Source organism: Sturnus vulgaris, chromosome 17, assembly GCF_052056855.1.
Source record: "Sturnus vulgaris isolate bStuVul1 chromosome 17, bStuVul1.hap1, whole genome shotgun sequence".
Lineage (NCBI taxonomy): Eukaryota > Metazoa > Chordata > Aves > Passeriformes > Sturnidae > Sturnus > Sturnus vulgaris.
Genome location: NC_142259.1, coordinates 12693016 through 12719055, shown reverse-complemented (window position 1 = coordinate 12719055; position 26040 = coordinate 12693016). Strand labels below are relative to the sequence as shown.

The window sequence follows — 26040 nt, the reverse complement described above, 5'->3', positions numbered from 1 at the left end:
TGCTGAAGGTCCTGGGAGGCACCTGGGGCTGCAGGGGGGTGTGACCCCATGTCTTGGTTTAATTTAATTTGTCGGCCAATGCACTAAATAACGTTATAGTTTTGATTTGCCAATTTAAATATACTCGTTTTCTGTTGTGAGACAGAGCCAGGAGCAAAAGCAAGGCAGGCTTCAAACTTAAAAAGGTATAAAAAGAAATGTATTAACTATATAAAGAAAAAGAAAACAGTAAATTCAGAATAAGATCTTCAGACCACTCCCTCCTCCCTTTTCCCTGGTTTTTTTTTTTAACAACAACATACAAAGATGCTTCAGTCTGAGAAAAATTCCTTTAAGTCTGTTCAGCCAGATGTAACCAACACACCCACAGAAGTGTGCTAGAAATTAACTCATTAATTAATTAATTCCTGGTCCTTCTGCAGGTGCTGTGAGTGCTTAAGATGCTGTGGGAGGAGAGAGCCCAGGCCTCGGACTGTGTGGCTTGGCCACCCAGAGAAGAGAGACCAGAGGTACCCTCGCAATGTCATCAACAACCAGAAATACAACTTCTTCACCTTTCTCCCTGGGGTAAGCAGGAGTAAAGTTGCTTTTCATCATCCCACCCCAATGCTTGCCCCCGTTTTTCAGTAGATAAGTGCAGAATCTGGAGCTGGAGGAAATGATGGGGTTGTGTTTGGTTGGCTTCTGGCAAAATCTGCCTCAGGGCAGCAGCAAAGCAGCCACCCAACTGTCCTGAGTGTCCAGGACTGCTTTAAAGCTGCCCCAAGCCAGCGTTTAGTCACTAGGGGAGCATGCAGAAATGTTCCTGGTGGTTACTTCAACATGCATAACATCCTCCCTGCTCTTTTTTTTTTTTTTTTTTTTTTTTTAGGTGTTGTTTAACCAGTTCAAATACTTCTTCAACCTTTATTTCTTGCTCTTGGCCTGCTCTCAGTTCGTGGTTGAGATGAGGCTTGGTGCACTTTACACATACTGGGTTCCTCTGGTAGGTCGTTCAAGCTTTATTTATCCAAGAAAGTTTTGGTGTTTGACAAAATTTCTTGTGCTGCTTTTTTCTGTGGGGTGTAAGTTTACACCTTAAATAATATTTTAACTTGCTTCCTGAGGCCTGTGCTCTGCATGTTGTGGGGTTTAGACTTTCAGTGCAGTGAGATCCCTGGTGAAAGCAGCTTTGGGACACTGCTGTTAAAATTTTGTTTTAAAACCTGGATCTCCATGAATTCTCTCTCAAATGCTGTATTGCATTTGCTATGTGAATCTGCTGCTGGTTTCACAGGATCCTGTCCTGTAAATTAAATAAATTAAAAAGAAATGACCACAGAGGATCTCTCTCTGTACAGGCAGTTATGACTTCTCTGTGCCAGGTGAGCAATTAGAATTTGCATATGAGCTGCCAGAAAGCAGGATAAGAAAATTCCTTGATTATTACTGCTGCTAGTACAGGTGTTGGGGCTGGAATGACACATGAGGTGACACAGTCAGTTGTGGGAATATTTTGGGGTCATTATTTGAAGGCTTTTCAAACAGCTGAATCCTAAGTTGTAAATAGCTGCTGCTTTTTTAGTTTTATTTTGGAAAGCAGGTAGGAATTTCAAGGTAAATGAACAAATGCATTTCATTACTATATTAATTAATTAGGTCACACATTTAGATGTATATGTACATACTGAAACCTGCAGTTTCTGACATCACCTTGCTCCCTTCTTAAAGTTCCTTATTGACAGAGGTGACCAGTACCTGATTGCAACTTTCAACACAAGTTGTGAAAAGTACATTTTCTGTGATGCATGAGGAGTGTTTTAATTATTTAATGAATCTGAGCTAATAGTCTCTGTTAGAAACATGACTCTGTGAGATCAAGCCCATAAAGAATTGGTTTACATTAATTAATAATTTTTTCTATAGTCAAGGATATGATGTGGGCATTTCCTCATGGCAAGAGGAAATGAAGTGACTGCTCATATGCACAGAAAAGCAGGACTGAAGCCTCAGTCAGGCAAACATGTAATTATACCATGAGTAGTGCACATAAATATCTTGAGAGTGTCATTTGCGTAGGTGGAGTGTCTGTATACACACTCATGAGGGCACATGCATTCTCTGATTATCTGTATATGTAAAAAGGGGGTTATACAGATTTCTGTGTACATTTCTATTCAAAGAAACGTCCCAGAGGAGTTGTGCTGACTCAGTGGCCCTGACGTGGTGAGCACTGAGATTTGAGGGGTCCTGCCTTACCTTGGATTTCTCGGTCTTAGTTACTCAGCTGCGAGGTGAAATGAGATATGGTACTTAAAAACTCCACAAAGATTTTCATGGGGATAACCTTTACCGAGATTTGCCTGGGGAATTACCTTTCCAAAGATGTGCTTGGGGACATCACTGTGCTAAAACTGGGAGGTTTCTTAAGCAGCGAGTCTGTTTTTAAGCAGCTGCCGTGTGTTTGGTGCTGGGGCTTTGCACATCTCCCTGTACTGATCCAGGCAGATCAGCTCGAGTAAGGAAATGCAGATCGCTGCCGTTGGCACCGATAAATATTGCTGTTATTGGAGGCAGATGTGACTTTTTTCGCTGACCTTTTGATCCCTGCTGTTTCCCCCCGTGCTGCTGGCAGGGGTTCGTGCTGGCTGTCACCGTGATCCGCGAGGCTGCCGAGGAGATCCGATGCTACATGCGGGACAAGGAAGTGAACTCGCAGATCTACAGCAAGCTCACAGCCAGAGGTCGGCTCCGTGGCTCCAGACCCCAGCCCTGCTGCCAGCCAGAGTCACACTTGGGGCTGGGAGGGGGCTGGGGGGCTCCCAGGCACGTGGCTTTGTGGCCACGCTGCTGCTGCTGGGTGGCTCCTCAGCAGGCTCTGCTGGAGGCTGGGGTTTGCTCAGGGGTTCGTGGAATGGTTTGGGTGGGAAGGGATCCTAAAGGTCACCCAGTGCCACCCCTGCCATGGCAGGGACACCTTTCACTGTCCCAGGTTGGCCCCAAGCCCTGTCCAAGCTTGGGGCATTGCAGGGATCCAGGGGCAGCCATAGCTGCTCTGGCATTTCTATTCCTCCCCACCCTAAAAAGACCTGAGGTGTGTGTTTGTCAGCAGAAGTGATGCAGTTCCTCAGGACTGACAGGATCAGCTCCTGCATTTCCTGTGTCCATCCCCTGAGCCTCCTGTCCAGCCCTGCTTTGTGAGTGAGCCCAGCCTGGGGCTCAGCTGAGCCTGACCCTGCTCTGGCCATTGTTTCCAGCTGTGCTGTACCTAACAAAGACATTTAAATTCTCATTTCAACAATCTAGTGCTGCCTCACTATGGAGTTACTCCTAATATCATGACAAAGATGGTGAGGCCAGGGTTTTGGTTTTTTTAAAAAGGGAATGAACGGAATTTGAACAAGTTTGGGTTCTTCTCCATTTCCAGTTTCTCAGTTATAAAAGTTCATGCCCCTGAATTAAGATGCAGTGATGTAGGTGTAGTAAAAAGAAGCTGTATTTGTAGGAATAAGGCTGCTTTTCAAATGTAATTGCCTAAGGCTGGATATATTTCACATGCCAGGAGTTATGAGGCAACTCCAAACTGGGGAGTTTGAGTTTGTGAATATTAAATCCCCTTTTAATAACGTGTTCTTACTACAACACTTAAAATGCTTGGCAACCAACAAAAGCCTCATCCAAGAGGGGAGTACTACATCTATTTAAAGATATAAAAGAGTTGCCTTCTGGATTCTATTCAATGATCTATAAGGGGCCTGACCTCTCCTTTAGTTCTTTTCATATTGCTATTACGTTTCCCATGAATGATTTCCCTCCCCCAGTCCTTTAACTTTTCTAATTTTGTGAAAGAAACCAAGGAGGATTGGCAGCTGGGCACTAGCTGACAATTTCAAGCCACTGTATTTAACATGAATTTTGTGCAGAAACAGGAATGAGACTCTGTGGTATAGTTTAGAGTAGAAAAAAATGTAGAAAATTATTTATGATTGTCTGGTTTGTGGAGAAAAAGTAATTTTCTGTCCCTCATTGAATCTCAGTACCGATTTTTTTGGGGAGAGCTGATCATCTCCTTTTTCACTGATTAGAAACTCAGCACCTCTGGGAATTACCTGGGAGCAGGGAAGGGCCTGGTAAGGCTGGGGATGGAAATTTGGGGTTTGATTTCTCTCACCCCTTTGTACAGTCAAAGGAGCCAGGTATGCAAGGGAGGGTGTCAGCAGCTCAGAAGTAGAAGCAGCAAACGTGAAAATAAATTTGGAACAGCTGATCTGAACAATTAATTTTCAGAGTAGCTGGCAGTAGGACTTGGGCTGTTTAGAGGTTATTTCTTTTTTTGCTGCTGTTGAACAGCACAGGTCATGCTGCTGGGTTTTGGCACAGCCATGTACTGAGACCTAATGACAAAAAAACCTCCACCCTAAACCTTTTTTATCTTTTTACCCAGACAATCCATTTATGTTCCAAAATGATGAAACCAGCAGACTTCTGGAAAGTTTTTTTTTTTTTTTTTTTTTTTTTTAGTGGAAAGCTCTGCATTTAAAGGACAGTTGTTTGGATTGTTATAAAAAATAATCAAATTTCAATCCCCTATTCATAAAGCCACAAGCCTCCCTGTGTTCAGGGGTCTGTGTTCTGATCTGCTTGATGGAAAGCTCGAACTGTGCTTGCAAATTCCTGGCTTGTTTTTCTTCTCCTGCAGCCCCCCTCCCTGGGTAACACTGCATAATAGAGAGAAACTCCACAGAAAAGTGGGAAGGGACCTCCTACTGAGGGGTGCTACTTAAGATACAGATCATTGGCATTTACCAGCCATAAAAAAAACAATATTTTCCCAAACTCTACAAGTCCTGCTCCTTTTTTGCAAAAGCCAAAAGTTTGGTGCAGCACATCAAACAAACCCACCCCCTCTTCTTTTTTTTTTAATTTTTCAGATGCATTTCGCTTGTTTTAGTAAACCTCTGGCTTCATCTTTAATTCCAAATTAAGTGTTTGGATCTGTACTTCAGTGCAGCTTTGCAGATTTTTGTGAAATTTTGACTTAAAAAAGGCCATCTTTTCTGGCTAATATATTTATTACTTGAAATGATCTGCTTTCTGGTACATCCATCGTGCTGCAGATTTGGTGATAATTTCAAAGGCCATAGCTTAAATTAGGGCAAACTGTTTGCATTTGATTATGTTTACTTTCTTTAAGAAAGATATATCAGGATACAGCAGAGAATGAAAGGAATACCAGACAAATTTTAACAATAGATTTTTTTGAATGAGAGATCAAGACTAGTTCCTTTTTAAAAGTGATAAACATCAATTTCTATTCTGATTAACGTAAGGAAATACAAACTGAAAATTATATAAATGCTAAATAAACCTGTGTGAGTTTAGAGGAAGCATTTCTAGTCTCACTTAGAAAAACAGGAGTTTATAATTACGAAAATACTTAAATAGCAGAGCACTACTGGGACATGGAACAGTTGTGCTATTAGCTGCTTTTAAACATGCATGAGAAAGCATCCAATGTTCAGGTGGCAGTTTCCCCACAGAAAGAAGAGGGAATTACAGAATTCCCAAGATCAAAATAAAACTAATTCAAGTAAGTTGCTTTATGGGAGTCCTGAGTCAAAGGAAACATCTGGTGCTGGGCTTTCTTAGCAGGACGTGTGGTGCACACTGCAGGGATGTCACCCACGGGGCCAGGGAGCTGCAAAAGCAGAATTAGCTACCTAAAAAAAGGCATCTCATTTATCCAGCAGTTAGAAAAACTGTGCTGCTTAGCAAGGTCCCCTCTTTGTTTTACCCTCCCAACAGCTGAGGTTGGGAGGCTTCTGAACAAGACAAATCTGCTCCAGCTGCTTTGGGTTTTCTCATATTGGAAAATTTTTGAAGCAGATGATCCTGTTTGCAGAATAATGATCCCAAAAGCCTTTTATGTGGGTAATGATAGGAAATCATCACATTACAGCTTTGTCCAGGCATTAATTTTTCTTTTGCAGAATGATTTTTTTTTTTTTTTTTTTTACCTCGTTAAGGAAAACCTTACCAAAATAAGTTTCCCTGAACCCTGCAGGTAGCGCTGCTTTGCTGACAGTCACCAGATAAATCCTTGTGATCTTTGAGAGAATAGAGAAAATATGGTTAAACAAATCCACAGCTTTTTTGCACATTGGGTTGGGAATGGCTGTGCCTGTATAGGGGAGAGCACACGGCTTTTTTTTTTTTGCCCCCCCCCTTTCCTTTGCACGGGAGAATATTCAAAAGCACTTTTTGTTGTTTTGTGAATAACCGTATTAAAAGGGGAGGAAGAGATGTTATCTGTCAGACCCTTTTAGTGTCATAGTACCTAACTTTGTATAGCCCATACAGAAGACTGCCAGGGATGCTTTTTTTGATCCTCTTGGAGTGCAGCTTTTCTTTTCAAGCCCCAGCGTAATGGACTCTTAATCCCCGGTTTGCTTCCTGCCCCGGCAGAGATGTCTTTAGCCCAGCATTCGTTTTGTTTACCTTTTTTTTTATTTTTTTTAACCAAAAAAAAAAACTTAAAGAAAGCACTTCACAAGGCAAACTCCAGAATCCACAAAAGACCTATGAGATATTTGTGAAATGGGCCATGACTGCTTATAATTTGTAGGAATAATTACAGCATGCAAGGAAGTCTGCATTTATTAGCAGCAGTGATGAAGCATGTTGTTAAGCACACAGTGTGTCACCAAAGCAGCAGGCTGCCCCCAGCCCAGAATGGCTTTCATTGTTAATTTGGAGCAGAAACACTGAAGCATATCCTGAGAAGGATGCTAATGAAGGGACTGCCAGTAGTAAAATCCCAGTGACCTTTGTGCTTTGTGCTAATTTCTATTCCCCCTCCCTTCCCCCTCCTGCTTTCCCCCTGAGCTGCTATCTGGCCAGTTAGCCCGTGAATTTTGAGGTACAGTAGGAGTGTTGTCCGTGCCAGGGTGAGCTCCACGTGCCTCCCCCACTTCACTCAAATCACAGCAGATTAAAGAGGCTTTTGTTGAAATATAACAGACACATAGAGGCAGGGTTCAAATTAACTGATTATAAATCACTAGTTAGTCTGAGAAGCCAAATCTAGAGCTGGCTAATGATTTGAAATTACTAGCCAATTGTTAAATTAATCCCCTGTTTTAAAGCAACTGGGAAATGTTTGACAGCTGCACAGGAATAAATATTTACATGATTTCTGCAGGACCTGTTCTCTGCTCGTTTGGCTGGTCCTGCAAGAGGCAAAGGAGAGGTGGCAGAGCTGAGCCAGATGCTGGAGCTGCAGCAGGGCAGGAAATGAGCCTGGATTTTGGATGGACCCATTGTGCTTTCAGCTTGGCTTGACAGTCGAGCTTTACATTTTCAGGCACCTGAGGAAAAGGAGTTGGATTTGATGGTTCCCTGCTGTAACTTTCTGTTCTTGCTCTGTTATCTGCCTGATGCTGGAAGTATTTCTGAGTTCCTGAGTTAAGCAGTACAAAAAGGAGTTTAAGGGGTTGTTGCAGAGTTATGATTAGGGAGTGGCTGGGGATTTCTGGAACTGTCACATGAGGGGCTTTCAGCCCTTTTTGGGAGACCCAGCCCTTAGCTGGGAGCAGTGGGCTCAGGAAGTTTTACAGGGCAGCATTGGCCAGTTCCTGTGGTGGAAACATTTCCCATTTTCACCCCCATAGTGCAGTGGAAGGAAGGGAGGGGAGGAGCAGCACAGAGCACCTCAAAGCCTGTCCTGCTCTGCTCTAACACCAACACCTTTCCTTTGCAGGGACTGTCAAGGTGAAGAGCTCTAACATTCAAGTGGGTGACCTCATCATTGTGGAAAAGGTTTGTCTTCATAGTCATCTTCCTGTGCACTGGTGGGGGTTTTTTAATTTGTTTTTTTTTTTTTGGCAAGACCTAAGAAAGTGCGATCTTTTGAATTCCTACTTAATTTACAATAGGCTTAGAATATCAGGTGTTGAACACAAGTTAAAATATTTAATCACTTTACGGGGTTCCCCCACTTGCCAATAACATCGTTATCTTTAGAAGTGAGGGCAAATCTGTAGGCATGCACCTATAACCTCATTTTTTACTTATACTGTAGCATGATAAAGAGCTTCCCTATCCTTTCTGTGACTGTTGGACACAGGTTAAATACCTGGAACAAATCCAGGTGTTTCTTTGGGTATAAGCATTGCAGTTTTGGGAGCCCCAGTGGACCATTTGTAGGTACTGGTATATACAGGTATACTTCCCTCTTTTTACAACTTTTAATGTGTTTTTTTTGAGCCTACTGATTTTATGTTTTTCCCACTCACTCTCTGCGTGCAGCTACGACCTCTAAAAGCATTAGTATGAAAATAGTAAAAAAAGAGAAACTTGGTAGCTGCAGATTCCAGATACAACCTCTCTGCTAACATGGGACTCCTTGAAAGGAAACCAGCACTTGTTTAAGATTTCTTCATACTTCTAGAATTACTCTCCAGCCCTTTTGTAAACCTAACCCTTGGGTCTGGTCAGTGGGAGCTGGCACCAGTTGTTATCCTGCACTTGGAATTCTGCAGGGAAGCGAGTTCAGGATTCAAAGCAAACTGAATCCAAGCTCCAGGCTGACAAAAGAATCCTCTTTGTGCCTTTGCTGCTCTGGGCAGGGCGCTGCACACTCGTGCAGGGCTGGCTGCACAATCATGGCCTTTCTTCTCCTCCCAGAACCAGAGGGTCCCTGCTGACATGATCTTCCTGAGGACGTCGGAGAAGAATGGTAAACATCTGGAACCAATTGTCAAAATAGCCATTAACCTTTCACTGGTTGTTTGGAGAAAATTATCTTTTGGAAATGTGGGAGAAATAGATAATAGTAAAATTTTAGAGAGAGAGAACTCAAGTGGCTTTATGGACCACCACTTCTCAGGATGTTAATTTCTAGTTTTGTTTGATAATCAAAGATTGTAGGGGTTGAGTCTAGGGTAAATGAATCTTGCATTTTAGATGTTTTTGTTCAGGCTTGTTTTTTTTGAGTGTGGGATAAGGAAATGTTTGATCAGAAGGATTAGAAAACAGATTAATGGGAACATTTCAAGTGTCTTTAAAAATATAGCACAGAGAATTCTGGCCTAGTGGTAATGGAAGGAATGTGGTGCAGGAACATCACCCTTCCATTATTAACAAATATAAACCAGACACTGTTTCCAGAGAAAGGAGATGAGTATCCTAGAAGGGAAGCCATGCCATGGGTTGTGTAGATGTGCCTAGGGCAGAGTGGAAGGATCCCTGACTGCTGTTCCCATCCCCAGGGTCCTGCTTCCTTCGCACAGACCAGCTGGACGGGGAGACAGACTGGAAGCTGCGCCTGCCCGTCACCTGCACCCAGCGCCTGCCCACGGCCTCTGTAAGCTCCTGCCTGCAGCCCTGTGCTTGGCAGCTGTGCACATGCAGCACCTGCAGACCTGGGGCTGCTGCAGTCCTGTTTGCAGGCTGCAGTCCCTTTTCTGGGGCACAGACACCTGGTGAGTGCCAGGAGTCTGTCAGGTGTCACCGCAGGAAATCCTCCCTGCACTGCTGCCCCAGGTGTGTTTCCTGTGGGACCCTTGGGCTGCTGTAGCTATCAGGATAATTCTAAATCATGCTAAGTAACTCTTGGTGAAATATTCTGGTAAAACTTTTGTACATTATTAAGCTGTGGCTGACTGATAGGAACTGATAGATGTGTCCGTTTGATAGGACCTGCTGCAAATCCGCTCCTATGTCTATGCAGAAGAGCCCAATATTGACATCCACAACTTCGTGGGGACCTTCACCAGGGTGAGTCTGCTGGCACGGGCTTGAATTCAACCAGAAATTCATCAGGGTTTATGGAAATCCTCCATCCTAACAGAAATCCCTCTGCCAACTCACCCAGCATCCCTCTCCAAACACCTCTGTGACACTCTTCTCATCCTCTGCTCTTTTGTATTACTAACAAGTTTATTTTTTTCTTTTTCCTGTTGTAGGAGGACAGTGACCCTCCAGTGAATGAAAGCTTAAGCATAGAAAATACCCTGTGGGCCAGCACAGTGATTGCATCAGGTAAGCTGGAGACCCACGTAAAATTGTTTTTAAGGGAATATGTTAGCAATTTTTAAAGGTATTTCTGTGATGGAATAATAATTCTGTCAGTTGGAGAAAATAGCAGTTGAAATGAGGTTTTCCCCCTTGTCCTGACACCTCTGGGGAGCTGAGCTGACATCTAATTGCCTCTTGGACATTCCTAGATGAGAAAGAATTGGAGTGGCCTTTGGGGCCCTTCTTTAGCATCTAGGAGCAGAATAGCACTTAATTACTGTGCACATTGACATCCTAATCTGTAACAGAAATGGTGTCAAATGGATTCTGGGAACAGAAGTTGAGATGAAAGATTTCCAGGTAAGTGCTTCCATTGAGTTTGTCCTATCTACTCTTAAAAAAGGGAAAAAAAAATCAAGTCTTTGACAGATTCTGACTCATAGATAGGATAAACTCCCAAGGTCTGAGATTAATCAATGCCCCCTTGTAGAGGCTTGTCAAAGTAAAAGTTCCTCTCGTGCCCTGTGTCTTTGCAGAGTTTGCTGGGCAGTAGCTGGAGGAGAGTGGAATTCTGGAGTCCTGTTCTGGAATTAAACTTGTCAAGTGGAGAGACTTGACAGTGCATTTGCAAATATAATTTCAAAGGATTTCTGCAACTGAGTGTTTGAAATGGCCACAAACCAACTAGAAACACTCCTTTTTTACAGATTAATGTGTCTTCAAGCTTTTTCTAGTCCTGGCAGGTGCTTCCTCTCATCTTGACTGACTTATCCATACAATACTCAATTTTGTTTCTCCCGTGGTAATAACAAATAGCATGTTGTAGGTTATTTCTGTTAGGACAAAATGTGGGTATTTTTCTTCTGCTGTGAGTGGAAGCTGTGGGGTTGTGGTGCCATCTCACTGGGGCAGCCCCTCTAAGATGAAGCAGAGCAATGTGTCTTTTCTCCATCTGCTGCAGGAGGGCTGGGTCTGACTCTGTTTGCAGTGGATTTGGAGTAGCTGTGCCATCTGCTGATCTGAATTGTGATGATCTTACCACCACCTGCCATCTGGCTCCAGAGACTTGTTGTTGTTTTTGGGGGTAGTTTTTTTTTTAAAGGAATGTTTCTCAGCATATTTTTAGAAACCACCTCTCTTGAATCAACCTTATTTAAAAATAAGTCACTTGCAGTTTGCTCAGACTTGGATCTTTAGTGAGAGCAGGGGAATAGTAGAGTATAAAGTGGCAATGTATTGGCAGTAGTGCTTTTTTTAGATTGGTTTTCTCCAATTTTACAGACTCCTAACACTGGGCAATAGCAGCTTTTAAAACTGTTGATGGTAGATAAGTTTTTCTTCATGGCTCTTTGCAAAGTCTCTAAGAGAAAACCCATAGAATCCCTGTAATTTCTGGTGCTAAACCAAATAATGTTTTTGCAAGAAGAAAATGGAGAACTTTGTTGCTCTCAGCTCTGTAGCAACTGTGGGACAGAGCATTCAAATTCACTGATGGGCTCCCAGCAGCTCCATCTGTTACAGGAAGGTAGGAGTTGGTATGATTCATTTTATGGTAGGAACAGTATTTAGATGAACACTTAAAGTAAATTGTAGACTTTAAAATAAGGTAATTCTGTCCTTGAGCTCTGGAATTCATTGAATTTGCTCTGATTACCAATAAACAGCCATAGCCCAGAGCTGGTTTAATTTTGACACACAATGAAGGTCTGGTGGAAGGCAGCACCAAAGTGGGATTCCAAGTGGTGGGAGGAAATCCAAGAATTCCTCCATCCCTACCAACTTTTATTTATAGTGTGGAGAGACAAGTGGATCAAAAGGGGCTCAGGGAAAGTAGAGCAGAGCTGGCTGCTCTTCCCATGAGCTGATGGAGCCTTGATGCTGCATCAAGTGCAGCCCTGAGACTGAATTGCTGCCTGGGAGGATGTTTGCTGTCCCAGTCTGTTTTCACAGGTGTTGTGTTGCAGATAGCACGTTTTTGAATTTCTGGTTGCTTTTGAAATTAGCCTGCTGAAAATCCTTCCCACCTGACAAGAATTTTTATGGAGAAAACCTTTGTTTGTGCAGGTACTGTGGTGGGAGTTGTGCTCTACACAGGAAGGGAACTGCGCAGTGTGATGAATACTTCCAACCCAAGAAGTAAGGTATGGTGAAGGAACGGGTTTATAACAAATAGCAAGGGGCAGAAATGTATCATTTTTAAAAAGAAAACCCTTTCAAATACTCTGTGCACACACAATAGGGACAACCTCATAGGAGTAATTTGTATTTTCCATCTTGTGATTTAAGGTAGGTTCTGTTATGGAACTATTTCTCCTGATTTTTGAAATCCTATTATACGTGTGCCTTCTCACTTTTTTAAGGTTGTCAAAACCATTGTTTTATATGTTTATAATGAGACAGTCCCAGTTAGAATAGAAAAGCTTCTTTTGCTGCATTCTGCCATTGTAGCAAAGCTATGACACGGTGCAGGGATGGTTACACAGCTTTTGGCAGCATGAGTCCCCTCACACCTCTGCATCCTCTGCTCAGCTTCTAAGAGATGGAAATCTCATTTAATCAAGTTGGCAAGAGTATTGATTATAAATTTGAATGTGTTTGTGTTTTGAAAGAAGAGAAGCTGACTAGTGGGGAATGGCTGTTTGGATGGAATGGCAGTTCACTTCCTTTGTGAACATTGCACTGAGCTGACAGCTTCACCTGTGTGCCTGAAATCTCTCTGTCCTGCTGTTGCAGATTGGTCTCTTTGATCTGGAGGTGAACTGTCTCACCAAGATCCTGTTTGGGGCTCTGGTGGTGGTGTCCCTGGTCATGGTGGCCCTTCAGCACTTTGCAGGCCGTTGGTACCTGCAGATCATCAGATTCCTGCTGCTGTTCTCCAACATCATTCCCATCAGGTGAGGGGACAGCTGGCACTGCCTGCTGGGCTGTTCCTCCTTCCTTCCAGCTCAGACAGGCCCCTGAGCTCTTACCTGTTCCTCATTCCACAGCTGAGCAAGGCTAGGAGGAGAAATGAAGTTACTGTTCAAACATAACCATGGCTTTGCTGTTTCTGCTGAATTTGTGTAGCTTATTAACCCATTCACTGCCTCAGGCTGTGGGTTAGGCATTTAAATTCCCTTCTCTCAGTGTTTGGATTAGCTAGTTACTGTGATAACTGCAAAGCAAAAAATGGAAAAGGAGAGTGTTTTATATGGAATGTAATGTATTATGCATTTAGAGGGCAATGAAACTTTAATATAAAATTGTACTGTATTAGTAAGTAGATTAGTAACTTACTTTGGGTGCAGGACTGGGATTCATTTCAGCTCCATTTTTAATCTGCTCTCTGGTATCCATCACTGTCCTTACTCTGTGTTCACTTTACCCTCAAATCATATCTACTCTTCTCACTGTAATTTTCTCATCTGTCTTTGAATTACAGTGTAATTACATTTGCCACCAGGGCACTGACTTTGAATAAACTTCTCCTGAAACTCTCCTTTGGCACCTCAGGTTCACTGTGGAATTCGTTGTCCTTTCATTGCACTGTGGCAGTTCACAAGGATTTTTTTTTCACAAGGATTTTCCAAAGTTTACCTGGTGATATTTTTATTTTCCTTTCTCTCTTTCCTCCTGTGCAGTTTACGTGTGAATCTGGACATGGGGAAGATCGTGTACAGCTGGGTGATCCGCAGAGATTCCAAAATCCCTGGCACTGTGGTTCGCTCCAGCACCATCCCTGAGCAGCTGGGCAGGATTTCCTATTTGCTTACAGACAAAACAGGTATTGGTGCAGAAAATACAGCTTTGGGTCATGGCATGTTGTGTGGATTTTGTTGTGGTTTTGGCCAGGAAAAGTGGACAGTGTGAGATTTCTTGGGACTGGAAGAAATATGCATTTCCTGTCACTTTGGCAATATGATTTAATCAGTTTTTGAAATAAAGTTCTGCTTTTTTCTGTTCTGAATGTGCTATAGGTAAGGTAGGACAGGAATATTATACTACTTGAAGGAATAGTTAAAGCATGCTATTAAAAGAGAAGCTGAAAGTAAAAATAAAATCAGCTTTTTAGAGCTAGTTTTCAAAGCCAGGTTAGGATAACTTACATATAGAGGAAGAAGCTGTCTGCTGCTTTAGCTGTCCTTAGACTTTTGAAGCTGAGCTTTAATTGAAGGCCTGAGCTGTAATGAAAAGCTTGGTCTGACATGAAATCCTGGTCTCACTGGAGTAATTTCCAATTTTTTTTTTTTTGTTCCAGTGGGACCAGAGCTATAGTTGCAGCTCCTGCTGGCATTGACTTTGGGGTGAATCTCATTCTTATTTATACACCCCCTCTTCCCAGGAGAGTCAGCCCTTGGGTTTGTTAATATTGGGGTTTTTTTGCAGTCTGGACAGGCTGGGAGTGGTGCAGTGACCCAGATTCAGATTCTCTGTGCTCGAGGCACAGCCAGGACAGGGGGTGTGCTGGGGAATGGGGGTGTTGTTCCCACTCCATGGTGCTGCTTTTCCCAGGGACTCTCACCCAGAACGAGATGGTTTTCAAGAGACTCCACCTGGGCACGGTGGCCTATGGCCTGGACTCCATGGACGAGGTGCAGAGCCACATCTTCAGCATCTACACACAGGTACAATTAACTGCATTCCCTGCTCCCAAAAAAAAGTTTTCCACATCACTGGGTTACTGGTGAATGAATTGTGGTAGGGATCTGCTTATGAGCTGCTTTTGGGAAAGTGTGAGTGCTTAATGCATAAATAATGTTGTGATTGCTCGTTATGCTCTGGGGGTTGTTTCACATCACATACAGATGTGTGTGCCTGTGTCCCGTTGCTGAGGTCTAAAATAACTTTTATTTAGATATCCAGCTATCTCTTTTCTTTCTCCTTCCTAGCATTTGCTTCTTCTCTTGGTGGTGAGACCCTTAAATGACAGAACTGTATTTAAAAAAAACAAAACAAAACCACCCCCAGACTTCAGCTTTATTTGCCTTCGTTTTATACTGACTCTTTTGAGAAAACTTGACTCCTGGTTAATTATTTGCCCAAGTGTCCAGTATTTGTCAGGAACATTTGGGTGACTGACTACTCCAGTGTGTGAGCAGTGACTGAGTGCACTCAGCTCAGGCTTTGCTGCTGGGTTTTGGCAGCAGTGCTGATGAGCAGTGATAGTAAATTTGAAGATCTTATGGGTCCTAATCACTAGTGTGGAAAATTACATGTGGAATTAGCCTGGTAATGGATATGTCTTATAAAACCTTCAAGTGAGAGTCTTTATAATGAGAAGCATTTGCTGGCCATGATTCATTTCAAACTGTAGTTCTTATTCTTTGCTCTTATTTTTACCATGTTGTGGCCCTTTGACCTGGAAGTGAAACTTTTGTCCTCTTGACACTAAAGGTTAACAGAGCAGGAAACTGGATCACTGTGTGTCCCTTCTTCAACTGGGATAATTTAGTAATTGTGCAATTATCTGAAGACTCCCATTCTGATACTAAAAATAGTATTAAAAAATAAATGAATGCAATTAAGATTTTCTAGCTCCATACGAGTCATCTGTTTTGTGTTTTCACCAATTATATTCTCTTGCATGTCAAACCCAAGTGACTCTAAACTTCCCAAACCACTGGTCTTTTGTGGAGTAAAAAAGTGGTTTCTCTGAGTCTTTTGAGGTTGGTGTGTCACTCTTTTTCTTGAGAGTGACCAAGAGGCAGTGAGACCTTTTATCTCCTTTGGACAGTATCAGATTGGATGTACTCTCAATTGGTAATCATATACAACTATCTATTCCAGCACAGATAACCATTAAGATAAATAAAATATAGTCTTGAAGCATATAAGTGGTTCCCTTTGGATACTGGTGTCCTGGTAGTACAAATAATCTAGGAAGATTAAAAAAATATCCCATATTTATCTATTAAAATATATTTGTTTTGTTCCCTTTTCTTGGGCTAATCTGATATGTGTTGTGTCATGTTTCCCATTGATTTCAGATTTCTTTCTTCACTGCTTGACTACTGTCAATACTACTAATGTATCTACTAGTTATAGTCAGTTATTTGTGCTTTTCAGCCTCAAAGGCAGAGGGATAGAAGGAGCAGGGAAATGGAAGTACAGATGGACTGGATTTGCAGTAAAGGGGCTTTTTCTTGGTGTACTGTCCCAAAATGTAGGTGGATCTTCTGGAGCTGAGTGAGGCTGTGAGCAGAGCGTGCCTGGTTTTTGGGCACACAGACCTGTACAAAAACTGAGCTGTGCCCGGTTTTTGGGCACACAGGCCTGCACAAAAACTGAGCTGTGCCCGGTTTTTGGGCACACAGGCCTGCACAAAAACTGAGCTGTGCCCGGTTTTTGGGCACACAGGCCTGCACAAAAACTGAGCTGTGCCCGGTTTTTGGGCACACAGTCTGTATAAAAACTGAGCTGTGCCCGGTTTCTGGGCACACAGTCTGTATAAAAACTGAGCTGTGCCCGGTTTCTGGGCACACAGTCTGTATAAAAACTGAGCTGTGCCCGGTTTCTGGGCACACAGACCTGTACAAACTGAGCTGTGCCCGGTTTCTGGGCACACAGGCCTGTACAAAAACTGAGCTGTGCCCGGTGTCTGGGCACACAGGCCTGTACAAAAACTGAGCTGTGCCCGGTGTCTGGGCACACAGACCTGTACAAAAACTGAGCTGTGCCCGGTGTCTGGGCACACAGGCCTGCACAAAAACTGAGCTGTGCCCGGTGTCTGGGCACACAGGCCTGCACAAAAACTGAGCTGTGCCCGGTGTCTGGGCACACAGGCCTGCACAAAAACTGAGCTGTGCCCGGTGTCTGGGCACACAGGCCTGTACAAACTGAACTGTGCCCGGTTTCTGGGCACACAGACCTGCACAAAAACTGAGCTGTGCCCGGTGTCTGGGCACACAGGCCTGTACAAAAACTGAGCTGTGCCCGGTTTCTGGGCACTCAGACCTGCACAAAAACTGAGCTGTGCCCGGTGTCTGGGCACACAGGCCTGTACAAACTGAACTGTGCCCGGTTTCTGGGCACACAGACCTGCACAAAAACTGAGCTGTGCCCGGTGTCTGGGCACTCAGGCCTGTACAAAAACTGAGCTGTGCCCGGTTTCTGGACACTCAGGCCTGCGCCGTCTGCACAATCTGCACTCAACCCCCATCTTTTCCCCTCGGTAAGGGCGTGTTGTGTTGTCCCCTGTCCCCCAGCAGCCACAGGAGCCACCGGCCGTGAAGGGGCTGTCCTTGGCCACCAAGGTGAGGCGCACCATGAGCAGCCGCGTGCACGAGGCCGTCAAGGCCATCGCGCTGTGCCACAACGTCACCCCCGTCTACGAGTCCAACGGCGTCACCGACCAGGCCGAGGCCGAGCGCCACTACGAGGATTCCTGCAGGGTGTACCAGGCCTCCAGCCCCGACGAGGTCAGCCTCTAATTATCTGAATTTTATCCGTGGGCTGCCCAAAAAGCCCTACAATTCTCTAGGGGACGCGTTCCAGTTTAGTGAAGGGTGATGCCTCTGGTCGGTCCTAACGCGGATGTTCGGCTCGGTGGTTTCACTGAACTCGGTGATTTTATGCAGAAAGAAAATCTGACTCAATCGTTTGGGTATTTAAAAGCTTTAATAATAAAAAATAACAAATAGCAAGCCGAACAGTTTGTACTGAATGAACTGGGAAAGATAGTCCAGGGAGGTTAGTTCCATGCACAAGGATAAGGGTAAAAAGTGCTAGGGCAGGGCAAGGGGATTTATGAACTTGGAAGAGGAGAGGAGTTAGGGTGAGTTTAGGGAGGGGGTCCAATAGGGAAGGGCGATTAGGAACATTAAAAGTATTGCAGCAGAAAGGAAGCAGAGAACTTTCTGGAAATGATCAACATACTGGAACTGGAGGATTCTGGGGGTGATTTTTTTACTCACCCCTACCCAAAAGGGATTTCCCCCAGCCTTAAGCCATGACCCTCTGCAGCTTTGTTGGAGCTAACCCCAACAGAAGGGGATGATATTTTAATGTCTTTATTGCTCTGATAAACTGTGAATAGGCCATGAGTGCCCTCTCAGTAGTTCTGCCTCTCTGCCTGAAACTCCCACACCGGTATCTCTGCCTCTGCACCTCAGAATTTTGCCTCTGTTTCTGTACCTTTTGTCCTGGGTGTATTTTTCATTTCAATGCCGTGAATCCCTTTGAGCACGTTTGGTAAATTATGAGCAATCTTATCATGTCTGGGGGAGGACAGCTTGTGGAAGAGGGTTGCAATGCTCCCACAGTTCAGCTCTGCAGGATGTGTGACCTTCCAGGCCAGTGAAAAGCTGTAAAAATCACTGTAACCATGGCACATCCCACGGGCAGGTGGACAGAGCCAGTGCTCAGGTTAATTCTGGAGCGAGTGAAGTGCACAGGTTTGTTCGAGAGCAGCACCCAGTGCAGCCAGGGCTGTGCAGGTGGCACAGTGGGGAGAAGCTTTAGAGCTCTCCAGAGACTCACTGGAGACTTTTAATGAGCATTTGAGAGGTCAGGTTCAATACAGGATTTACAGTTTAAGTGCTGTTTGCCACCCCTTGCAAAATTTGGGAACTGTAATTACAGCATTGCTTCCTTCTGTGCTGAAAACAGCAGGAATAAAATGTGGTTTCATGTATTGATTATACTTCTTGCATATACCTTTTAGTGCAACAAAAGTAACACATTTTGCTTTCTATTAATTTGCACAATTAAGTTTGCTGTGTGCTGGAGAGACACTGAAGTTTGAGACTTCCCCTGAGAATTCCACTGACAGTGTGAGATCAAATCACCCTTCTGACTGCATTCAAAGGGTTCTCCCATGTACTGCCTCAAACAAACCAGCTTTGCCTCTGGTAATAACCTTCCCACCTTTGCCATCAGCAGAGAAGCTGGCTAGCCTCACTGTTGGAGAAATGCTTTGCATGGAATGAAATGCCCTCATTGAAAGCCCAGCTGAGTGAGGATTTTGGGGCTGTAGTGAAAGAGTGGCACAGAGATGGTTTGCACATTTACATGTATTCCAAATATTCCCTGTAGTGCTTTTCTCCCAAAGTAGGCAAGTCATTCATTTCATAGATATTTTTATATATATTCATTTTTTTCTGTGCATTATCCAAAAGCTGCATTTCTGCTGTGCCCCCTGCATGGCTGTGGCTGCAGTGAAGTTCCAGCAGCCCCTCCGTGGTGAGGTGTGGGTGTCCTGTCCCCTCTGGGTTGGGGCAGGGTTTGCTTCCCTGCTCCTCTCCTCTAGAATGTGTTGCTCTCCCCTGAGTAGGCAGCGTGCAGAAAGTGACTGCCTTTGCACTGAAATGAGTTCTGAATGATTTCCAGATGGTAATTTTTGTGATCTCCATCTTAAGGGGTTTTTTTTATCCTAAAGCTTACAGGATATTTTTGCACAGGTTTCTGTTTATTTACATATATACTGTGGTGTATAGTAAAGTCAGTGATTTTTCTTTTACTTTTGCTCTTTTTACTGTTCTGCCCTTAAAATATTTACACAGCAATTTGTCTGAAATACCCAGGGGATATTGTTTATTTGTTTTACTATAGCATGATAACTAATCCTTCCAAGATTATTGTTTAAATTCTTTTTTCCTTTCTTGTGATATCTTAAGTAGAGAATTACAGCAGGTTCGGAAATCAGATATGCTTTGCTGCACTGAGGAAATCTTGTCTGTAGGTCTTAGATATACAAATATTATTTAGCCGTGCTCAGTATGTCATCCTAGATGGTACAAAATGCAGGAGCTACACAAGTGGAGTCCTTGAGAAGGGAGTAATGCTGTTAAATAACATTCCCTGTAGGGGAATGGCTTTGGACTCCTGTTAAAGCCAGCCTTTGAAATCCTATATCAATAAAATATTGCCATGGCAGGGAAGGTCAGTTTATGAAATGAGTACAAAAACTTGTATTCTCTTTACTTTAACAGCAAGGGTAATTTCTACCAGTTGGCATAGGATTCATTTCCTGTAACAGAAAGCAGGATTTCCTAAATTTGTTTCCTGTGCACGCTGCCATTTAGAAGTCTTGAAGTATCTTTATTCAGATATCAGTTACAGCCTTGGGGCTCTGTGAGCTAGTTGTCAGTTGTAGCCATACAGTAACTAACAGGGGAAATGAAATAGATATAATCTGATCAGAGATAAGAGTGCCTGGGATTCCTGGGCAAACAGTCTTTAACCCTGACAAGGGCAGCAGCTGCCAGGACATGAAAGGGTGCAGGATCAATTGGTCTCAGCCTTCTGTCTGCCTGCCTAGGCAACCTAAAGGGGACCCTGCAGAGAGCTCATGGCACAGAAGGATCAATTTGTCCCTTTAGAATGAAATTTATTAGTCGATATCCACTTCAGTGGTGGCTTGGGTAATTTAATTGTCGGAGAGAGCAAAATTGGAGGATCCTGTGCTGGGCTGCTGTGCTTTGAAATACTCACATTGTATCAAGCCTGGCTTGGTTGGAGCTGCAAAATGCTGGCAGGGACTTCATTGATTTCCCTCATCAGTGAGCATTGGGCTCCCTTTAAGGTGTTTGAGGGATTTCAAGCCTGCTTTTCATTCTACTTCCTCTAAGTTGTAAATATACTTTTGCATCTTGAATATTTCTCATTTTTCTGCTGTGGCTGAGAGCACCTTGAGTTAGATGTTTGCAGTGGGGCAGGGCAAACCTGTTCTGTCTGATGTGGAGCTGGGATGTGCATCCCTCCCATCCCATCCCAGACACTGCCAGAAGAGCTGTCAGTGCTTCTGATGCCATGGGTGGAGCTGTCCCCTAGTGCCACCTCATTCATTTGTCCTTCTTCACAAGGCTGTGCTTTCCAGAGCTTAATGGGATTGCAGTGAGATGCTGGCAGGGAAGGAGGGATGCAAAGATCTTTCCCAGGCTGAGCTGGGAGCAGAGGTTTGTACCTCCAGGCACTGGGAGCTCACCAATACAGGCAGAAGAACAGCCAGGGCTGCACATGCTGAACATCACACAGCATCATGCTGGAAATAATTCCCAATTATTATTTATTAACCAGAGTATTAGAAAGCCAAGCTCCATCTCTGCTCTGGGAGGCTGCTAGGAGGATTATCTAACTGCACACTTTAATGCACTGAGGATGGCTTGAAGAAACTTTTGAGAAAGATAAGCTTGAAAGAGCCTTTGATTTGTTGTAATCTATGTGAGTAAGCCTGCACAAACTTGTTAATATTAAGCCAAATATTGATTCAAATTGACTTAAAGGTCTTTCAAGGCAAAGCCAACTCAATTACTTTTTTTTTTTTTAATCTGACAATTTAAGACTACTTTATGAAAGGAAAACTTCGGTTTAGGTTCTCTTTTAAGCTTTTGGATGAAAAGGAGCTGAAAAAGTTTCTTCATTTAGTCCCAATTGTATCAATTTATTAATAAAATCTCAACTTGGTGCAAGTATTTAGAGATTCTAATTTTATTGGTACCTCTTGTATGTGATTTCCCAAAATCAGTTTCATTTTTAACTGAGGTATTTGTGGTCGCTTGAGGCAGTAGAGGCAGAACCTGAAAGGCAGAAGGGATAATTAACCTTCAAGTCGACAGCAACCATGTGCCCAGCACTCTTGTTCCTTTGAAAATGTCACTGTAAAACACTTCCAGTATTTCATGTCTGGTTAGGATCCCTTGATCCTTTCTGGGGGCCAGTGATAGATGGGCTCGTGTCAGCTGCTGCTCCATCTGTTACTGCCCAGACAGCTTCTGGAGTTAAATCTCAGCAAGCTCAGGCTGAGATGGATGTGTCAGCTGAGCTGGGCACTCTGGGCCATTCTCAGGGAAGCAAAATAAAGGCTTTGGTCTTCTGGAATTGCTCTGGTTGCAATTGAGTGAAAGCTTGTAGAGAATTCAGGTCCTGAAATAGTAGAGGCTGCAGTCAAAATGATGCACACGTCAGTTCAGTTAATCCTTGAACAGTCTGGGGGTTGTTTTGGGTTTTTCTTAGGGGGTTTATTTGTTTTTTAATGTTTAGGGAGAAGAGTTCTCTGCTAAGAAGTGTCTGAGCCATCCTTCATCTGTCTTGCTGATCACTGCAAAATTGTTGAAATCTGTTGATGAGCTGTTACTACTGAACACACAGAGAATAACACAGAGCTTGTTTTGTTTGGGTTTTTTAATATGAATTTTTAATGTACTGCATTAGTGTTTTTTGGCTTTGAAATTGTAAATCCAGGGTGGATGCATCCTTTTGAATTCTTAATTTCATAGACAGCAAGCTGGGAAATCATTGTTTCCAAAAGTGTTTGTGAAGGGATTTCCCTGATGTTCCCACGGAGGTTTGGGCACCCTGGGGCTGGGTGGAGGATTCCAGTGCCTGCCCTTTGCTGAGAGTTGTCCTTTGGAATGAAATCATGGAATTATTTAGATTGGAAAAGCCCTTCCAGAACATCGAGTCCGAGCTGTGCCCAGTCCCCACCTTGTCCCCAGCACAGAGCACTGAGGAATTCCTTGGACACCTCCAGGGATGGGCATTCCAAACCTCCTTGGGCAACCTCTGCCAAGGCCTGAGCACCCTTTCCATGGTGAAATTCCTGGTGTGCAGTGGAATGTGGCAGTGGAAGGCAGGGGAGGTGACCCTGGGCAGTGCCACGGCTGCATCACACAGGAGCTGGGCTGCCCAAACCCTGCCCATACTGGCAGCAAGGGTCTGGATCTGGAAGAAGCCACTAGGAAGAGCCATGGAGGAGCACCTGTGTTTATTAATGGATCTGTTTGATAGCATCATTAATGACTAATGAATTAATGACTGATGAGTTCTCTGCAGCCACCTGCTGTCCCTCCCCTCGGGAGGTGTGTGGTGTGCCAGGAGCCCTGACCATGCCCTTCTCCTCTCAGGTGGCCCTGGTGCAGTGGACAGAGAGCGTGGGTTTGACTCTGGTGGGCAGAGACCAGTCCTCAGTGCAGCTGAGGAGCCCAGGGGGGCACATCCTCAACTTCAGCATCCTGCAGATCTTCCCCTTCACCTACGAGAGCAAGCGCATGGGCATCATCGTGCGGGTAAGGGCTGCGTGTGCCAGCTGAGGGTGGGGCACGGGCACACCTGGGAGGGAGCCAAGACTCACCTGGGCTGCCCTCCCTGCTCACAGGTGTCACCCAGAGCATAGGAGGGCAGCCAGGCAGGGCTGGGGTACCAACAGCCAGGGCAATCCACTCCCTGCCTGGGCAGCACACGAGGTGAAACACTTGGAAGAGTTTGGGATGGCAGGGGAAGTGAGCTGAGAGGCTGAGCTGGCACAGACTCATCACTCTGTTAAATCTGGGAATCCCAGATCCAGGGAATGCATTGAGCACACACTGAGCGTTCCCACAAACACCTTGTGCTGCAGGGGATACCTGCAACAAGTGTCAGTGCTTCAAATTCATTACTTCTGTAATGAAAATTATCTGGAGACTCTGGGCAGTCTTTCCACGACCTGGAATTAAAATATTATCAACAGAAAAGAGAGAGGACTAAAGAATCTCCCTCCCCATTGCTTTTATTGCAAATGATGAAATGCATTTTTGATGAAATGCTGTTTTATCAAAGGGAGGTGGACAAACCATCAAAGCCAAGGTGAGATTCATTAAATTGTGTTTTTATGCTCCACAGAAATGAATGCCCTGAAATTGTCTTATCATGAGTGTAAGAGTGCTCCTTTTTCTTTTGCCTTCTTGGATTTTAAGTTTATTCTTTTTAAATTACCTGTTATTTATCTCTTCCCTCACCAAGAAGAAAACGGTTTCTAGCTTGTATTTCTCTGTTTCGATTTTGCAGTTTGCATTTTAGGCAAAACCAGCAAAACTCCCACTTGTGGTCAGTGGGAGCAACATCAGGCCTAAATCCTGACTGTAAATTCCTTTAAAGAAGCATTGGACCCACTATGTGAATTGTCTGTATTTTGTAACCATTCAGCCACTAAAGTCAACTCCCTTGTGTGCCCAGTGCAGAAATAGGGTTGAGTGGCAGATGCTGACTGCCTGGGTATTACTTTGCCACATTTGTGTATACTCCAAAATAATATCTTCAAGCAGGGTTTTAATTTCCTTAAAAAAACCCCAAAACAACAGAAAACAAGCATTTATAAATAGGTAGTTAGCAAGTAAAATTTACTTAATTAAATATATGTGTGTGTATGTGTAGGCACTTCATTTGGTTTGATCCACAGCTTGAAGGGTGTTCACCTTTTCAGTGCATCTCCTAAACTGTGCTGCTTGTTTAAAAACAGAAATAGGAGGAGGGAGGAAATACAGAAGAATACAGCAGAGGAAAATACACCCAGGGAGGGAGATGAAGCTGCACTCAGCACTGCAATGAGCAGAACCCAAAGGGTTAATTTCTGCTCACCTGCACAGGTATTACCTATCCTTACAAACTGCAGTTTTTTGTGAGAATTTTGCTTCCTGCACAGCCTGGGGACAGAGTGTGAGCAGAGTGTGTCCAGCCCAGCCCTGCAGGCACCATCTCCCTGCACATCCTGTCTGCTCTGCCCCTAGGAAAAGATCTCCTTCAGCACGACTGCTAGGAAATAAAGCAATAGTTAATAGTGAAAACAAGTCACAGATGTTGCCTGGTTTGGGATATTTTTGCAATATCCGAGTGTTTCCTTGCGCTCAACTGTCATTTCTGTACCTGATTATTTCAATTCTAAGAAATCCTGTTCTACCCAAGCAGCCTCCTCACCCAAGTGTGCACTGACTTATCTTCCTCTTTGAAGAAGGCCTGTTTGTTTGACCACAATATTTTCCATTCTTCGTTTTCTTTGCCTTTTTTTTTTTTTTTTTTCCCCTTACCCGTGTGGAATGATCTTTGTTGTGGAGCAGAGATAGTGCTATTGTCATATCTGGAATTGAAAGGAGCCTTTGAACCGTGGCCAGAGGCAGACCATGGTGGAAAAAGATGCTTCCCCAAAACAATATAACTGGCAAATCTGTGTGCAGATTTATAGAGTGATCTTGCCATGATCTGAGAACGCACTAACCTCCTCCTGAACTCGGGCAGAGGAAATGACTAATGCAAGGAGATAGCTGATACAGTATTTATATTGGACAAAAAATCTAAACTCTCTTAAGCCAGCTCTGCAGCACGGGAAGTGCAGTCTTTATTCAGTTTCCTACAGAGATGTTGTGAGACACTCTTTAATCAAATAATTTCATAGATAAACCTTTACCTTTGGCTGCTGCCAGAAGTGGTGTGTTTTATTTAAGCAGAGTCTGGTTGTTTTGGAAGAGTGACACCCGTTTTCCTCTGGGGATGTGGGATGTGTATCACTGTGTGAGGGCTGGATGTTCCAGGACATTGAAAACCACACTTCTTAATTATGAGCATCTTCCTTGTGAATATTTCTGTGAGCTTGGCAAAAATATTCAGCAAAGGAGCTTCATTATCCTTGGCTACTTCTTAATTTCCTCAGTCAAGACTCTCCTTTTCTTCGCAGTTTTAGTGTCCACATCAGGTGCTACATTATGCCAATTTTTTTTTTTTTGCTATGAATTTAAAGTCTCTTTTGCCAGTGCCACAGGACCTGGGGCTTTTAATTTAATATGTATGAGAACCTCCACCACTAATTTCTGTAATGGTGGAACAGACTGACCCAAATATTAGGTGAGAGAATGAAGAAGTGTCCACTTTTCTTTCATTTCTCTTATTCCTAAAATACTTTGGCCCCTTCATTCACAGCTGTTTATTTCAGACCTTCCTGGGCTTTTTTGTTTTGCATTTTAAATTTGTTTTCATCCTATCCCTGGTGGCTGTCTTGGTTTGCAGAGAAGTTTGTTCCTTACTCATTGTTTTGTGTCCTTTGAGGAAATTGCCAGGGTTTCTATTAGCTTGTAAAACTCAGAGCTGTGGCTTCCTTACATATCTGCCTGCTTAGAAAGGACTTTTTGATTTGTGGTGATGTAAATATGCTTTGCTTGCAGCCTATAAACTCCTTGTATCAGATAAGGCAGGCAGCAATCTAAGCTTCAATTATGCTTATTCCATATGGTGTAACAGAGCAGGAAAATCAGGGTGATTTTTACTCTGCTGAGCTTTGTGCATCTGTTTTATTGTGCCAGGTAAGCAGGGAATCAAGGCAAG

General features: G+C 43.7%; 1 protein-coding gene across 2 annotated transcripts in view; it reads left to right on the top strand.

Annotated features, from left to right (window-relative positions):
- The window catches only part of ATP9A (ATPase phospholipid transporting 9A), a 48351-nt gene that overhangs the window by 6000 nt on the left and 16311 nt on the right, over positions 1-26040 (top strand). Inside the window, exons 2-15 of one of the 2 annotated variants that reach the window (XM_088175110.1) lie at positions 423-567; positions 872-985; positions 2615-2723; positions 7739-7797; positions 8665-8716; positions 9249-9343; positions 9676-9756; positions 9945-10020; positions 12061-12137; positions 12730-12890; positions 13617-13759; positions 14488-14600; positions 17184-17393; positions 22818-22979. In XM_088175110.1, coding sequence (XP_088031236.1) covers positions 423-567; positions 872-985; positions 2615-2723; positions 7739-7797; positions 8665-8716; positions 9249-9343; positions 9676-9756; positions 9945-10020; positions 12061-12137; positions 12730-12890; positions 13617-13759; positions 14488-14600; positions 17184-17393; positions 22818-22979 — 1597 coding nt within the window. Of the gene's footprint in view, positions 1-422; positions 568-871; positions 986-2614; positions 2724-7738; positions 7798-8664; positions 8717-9248; positions 9344-9675; positions 9757-9944; positions 10021-12060; positions 12138-12729; positions 12891-13616; positions 13760-14487; positions 14601-17180; positions 17394-22817; positions 22980-26040 lie in introns of both variants that reach the window. The other variant, XM_014876099.2, reaches the window with a different exon arrangement.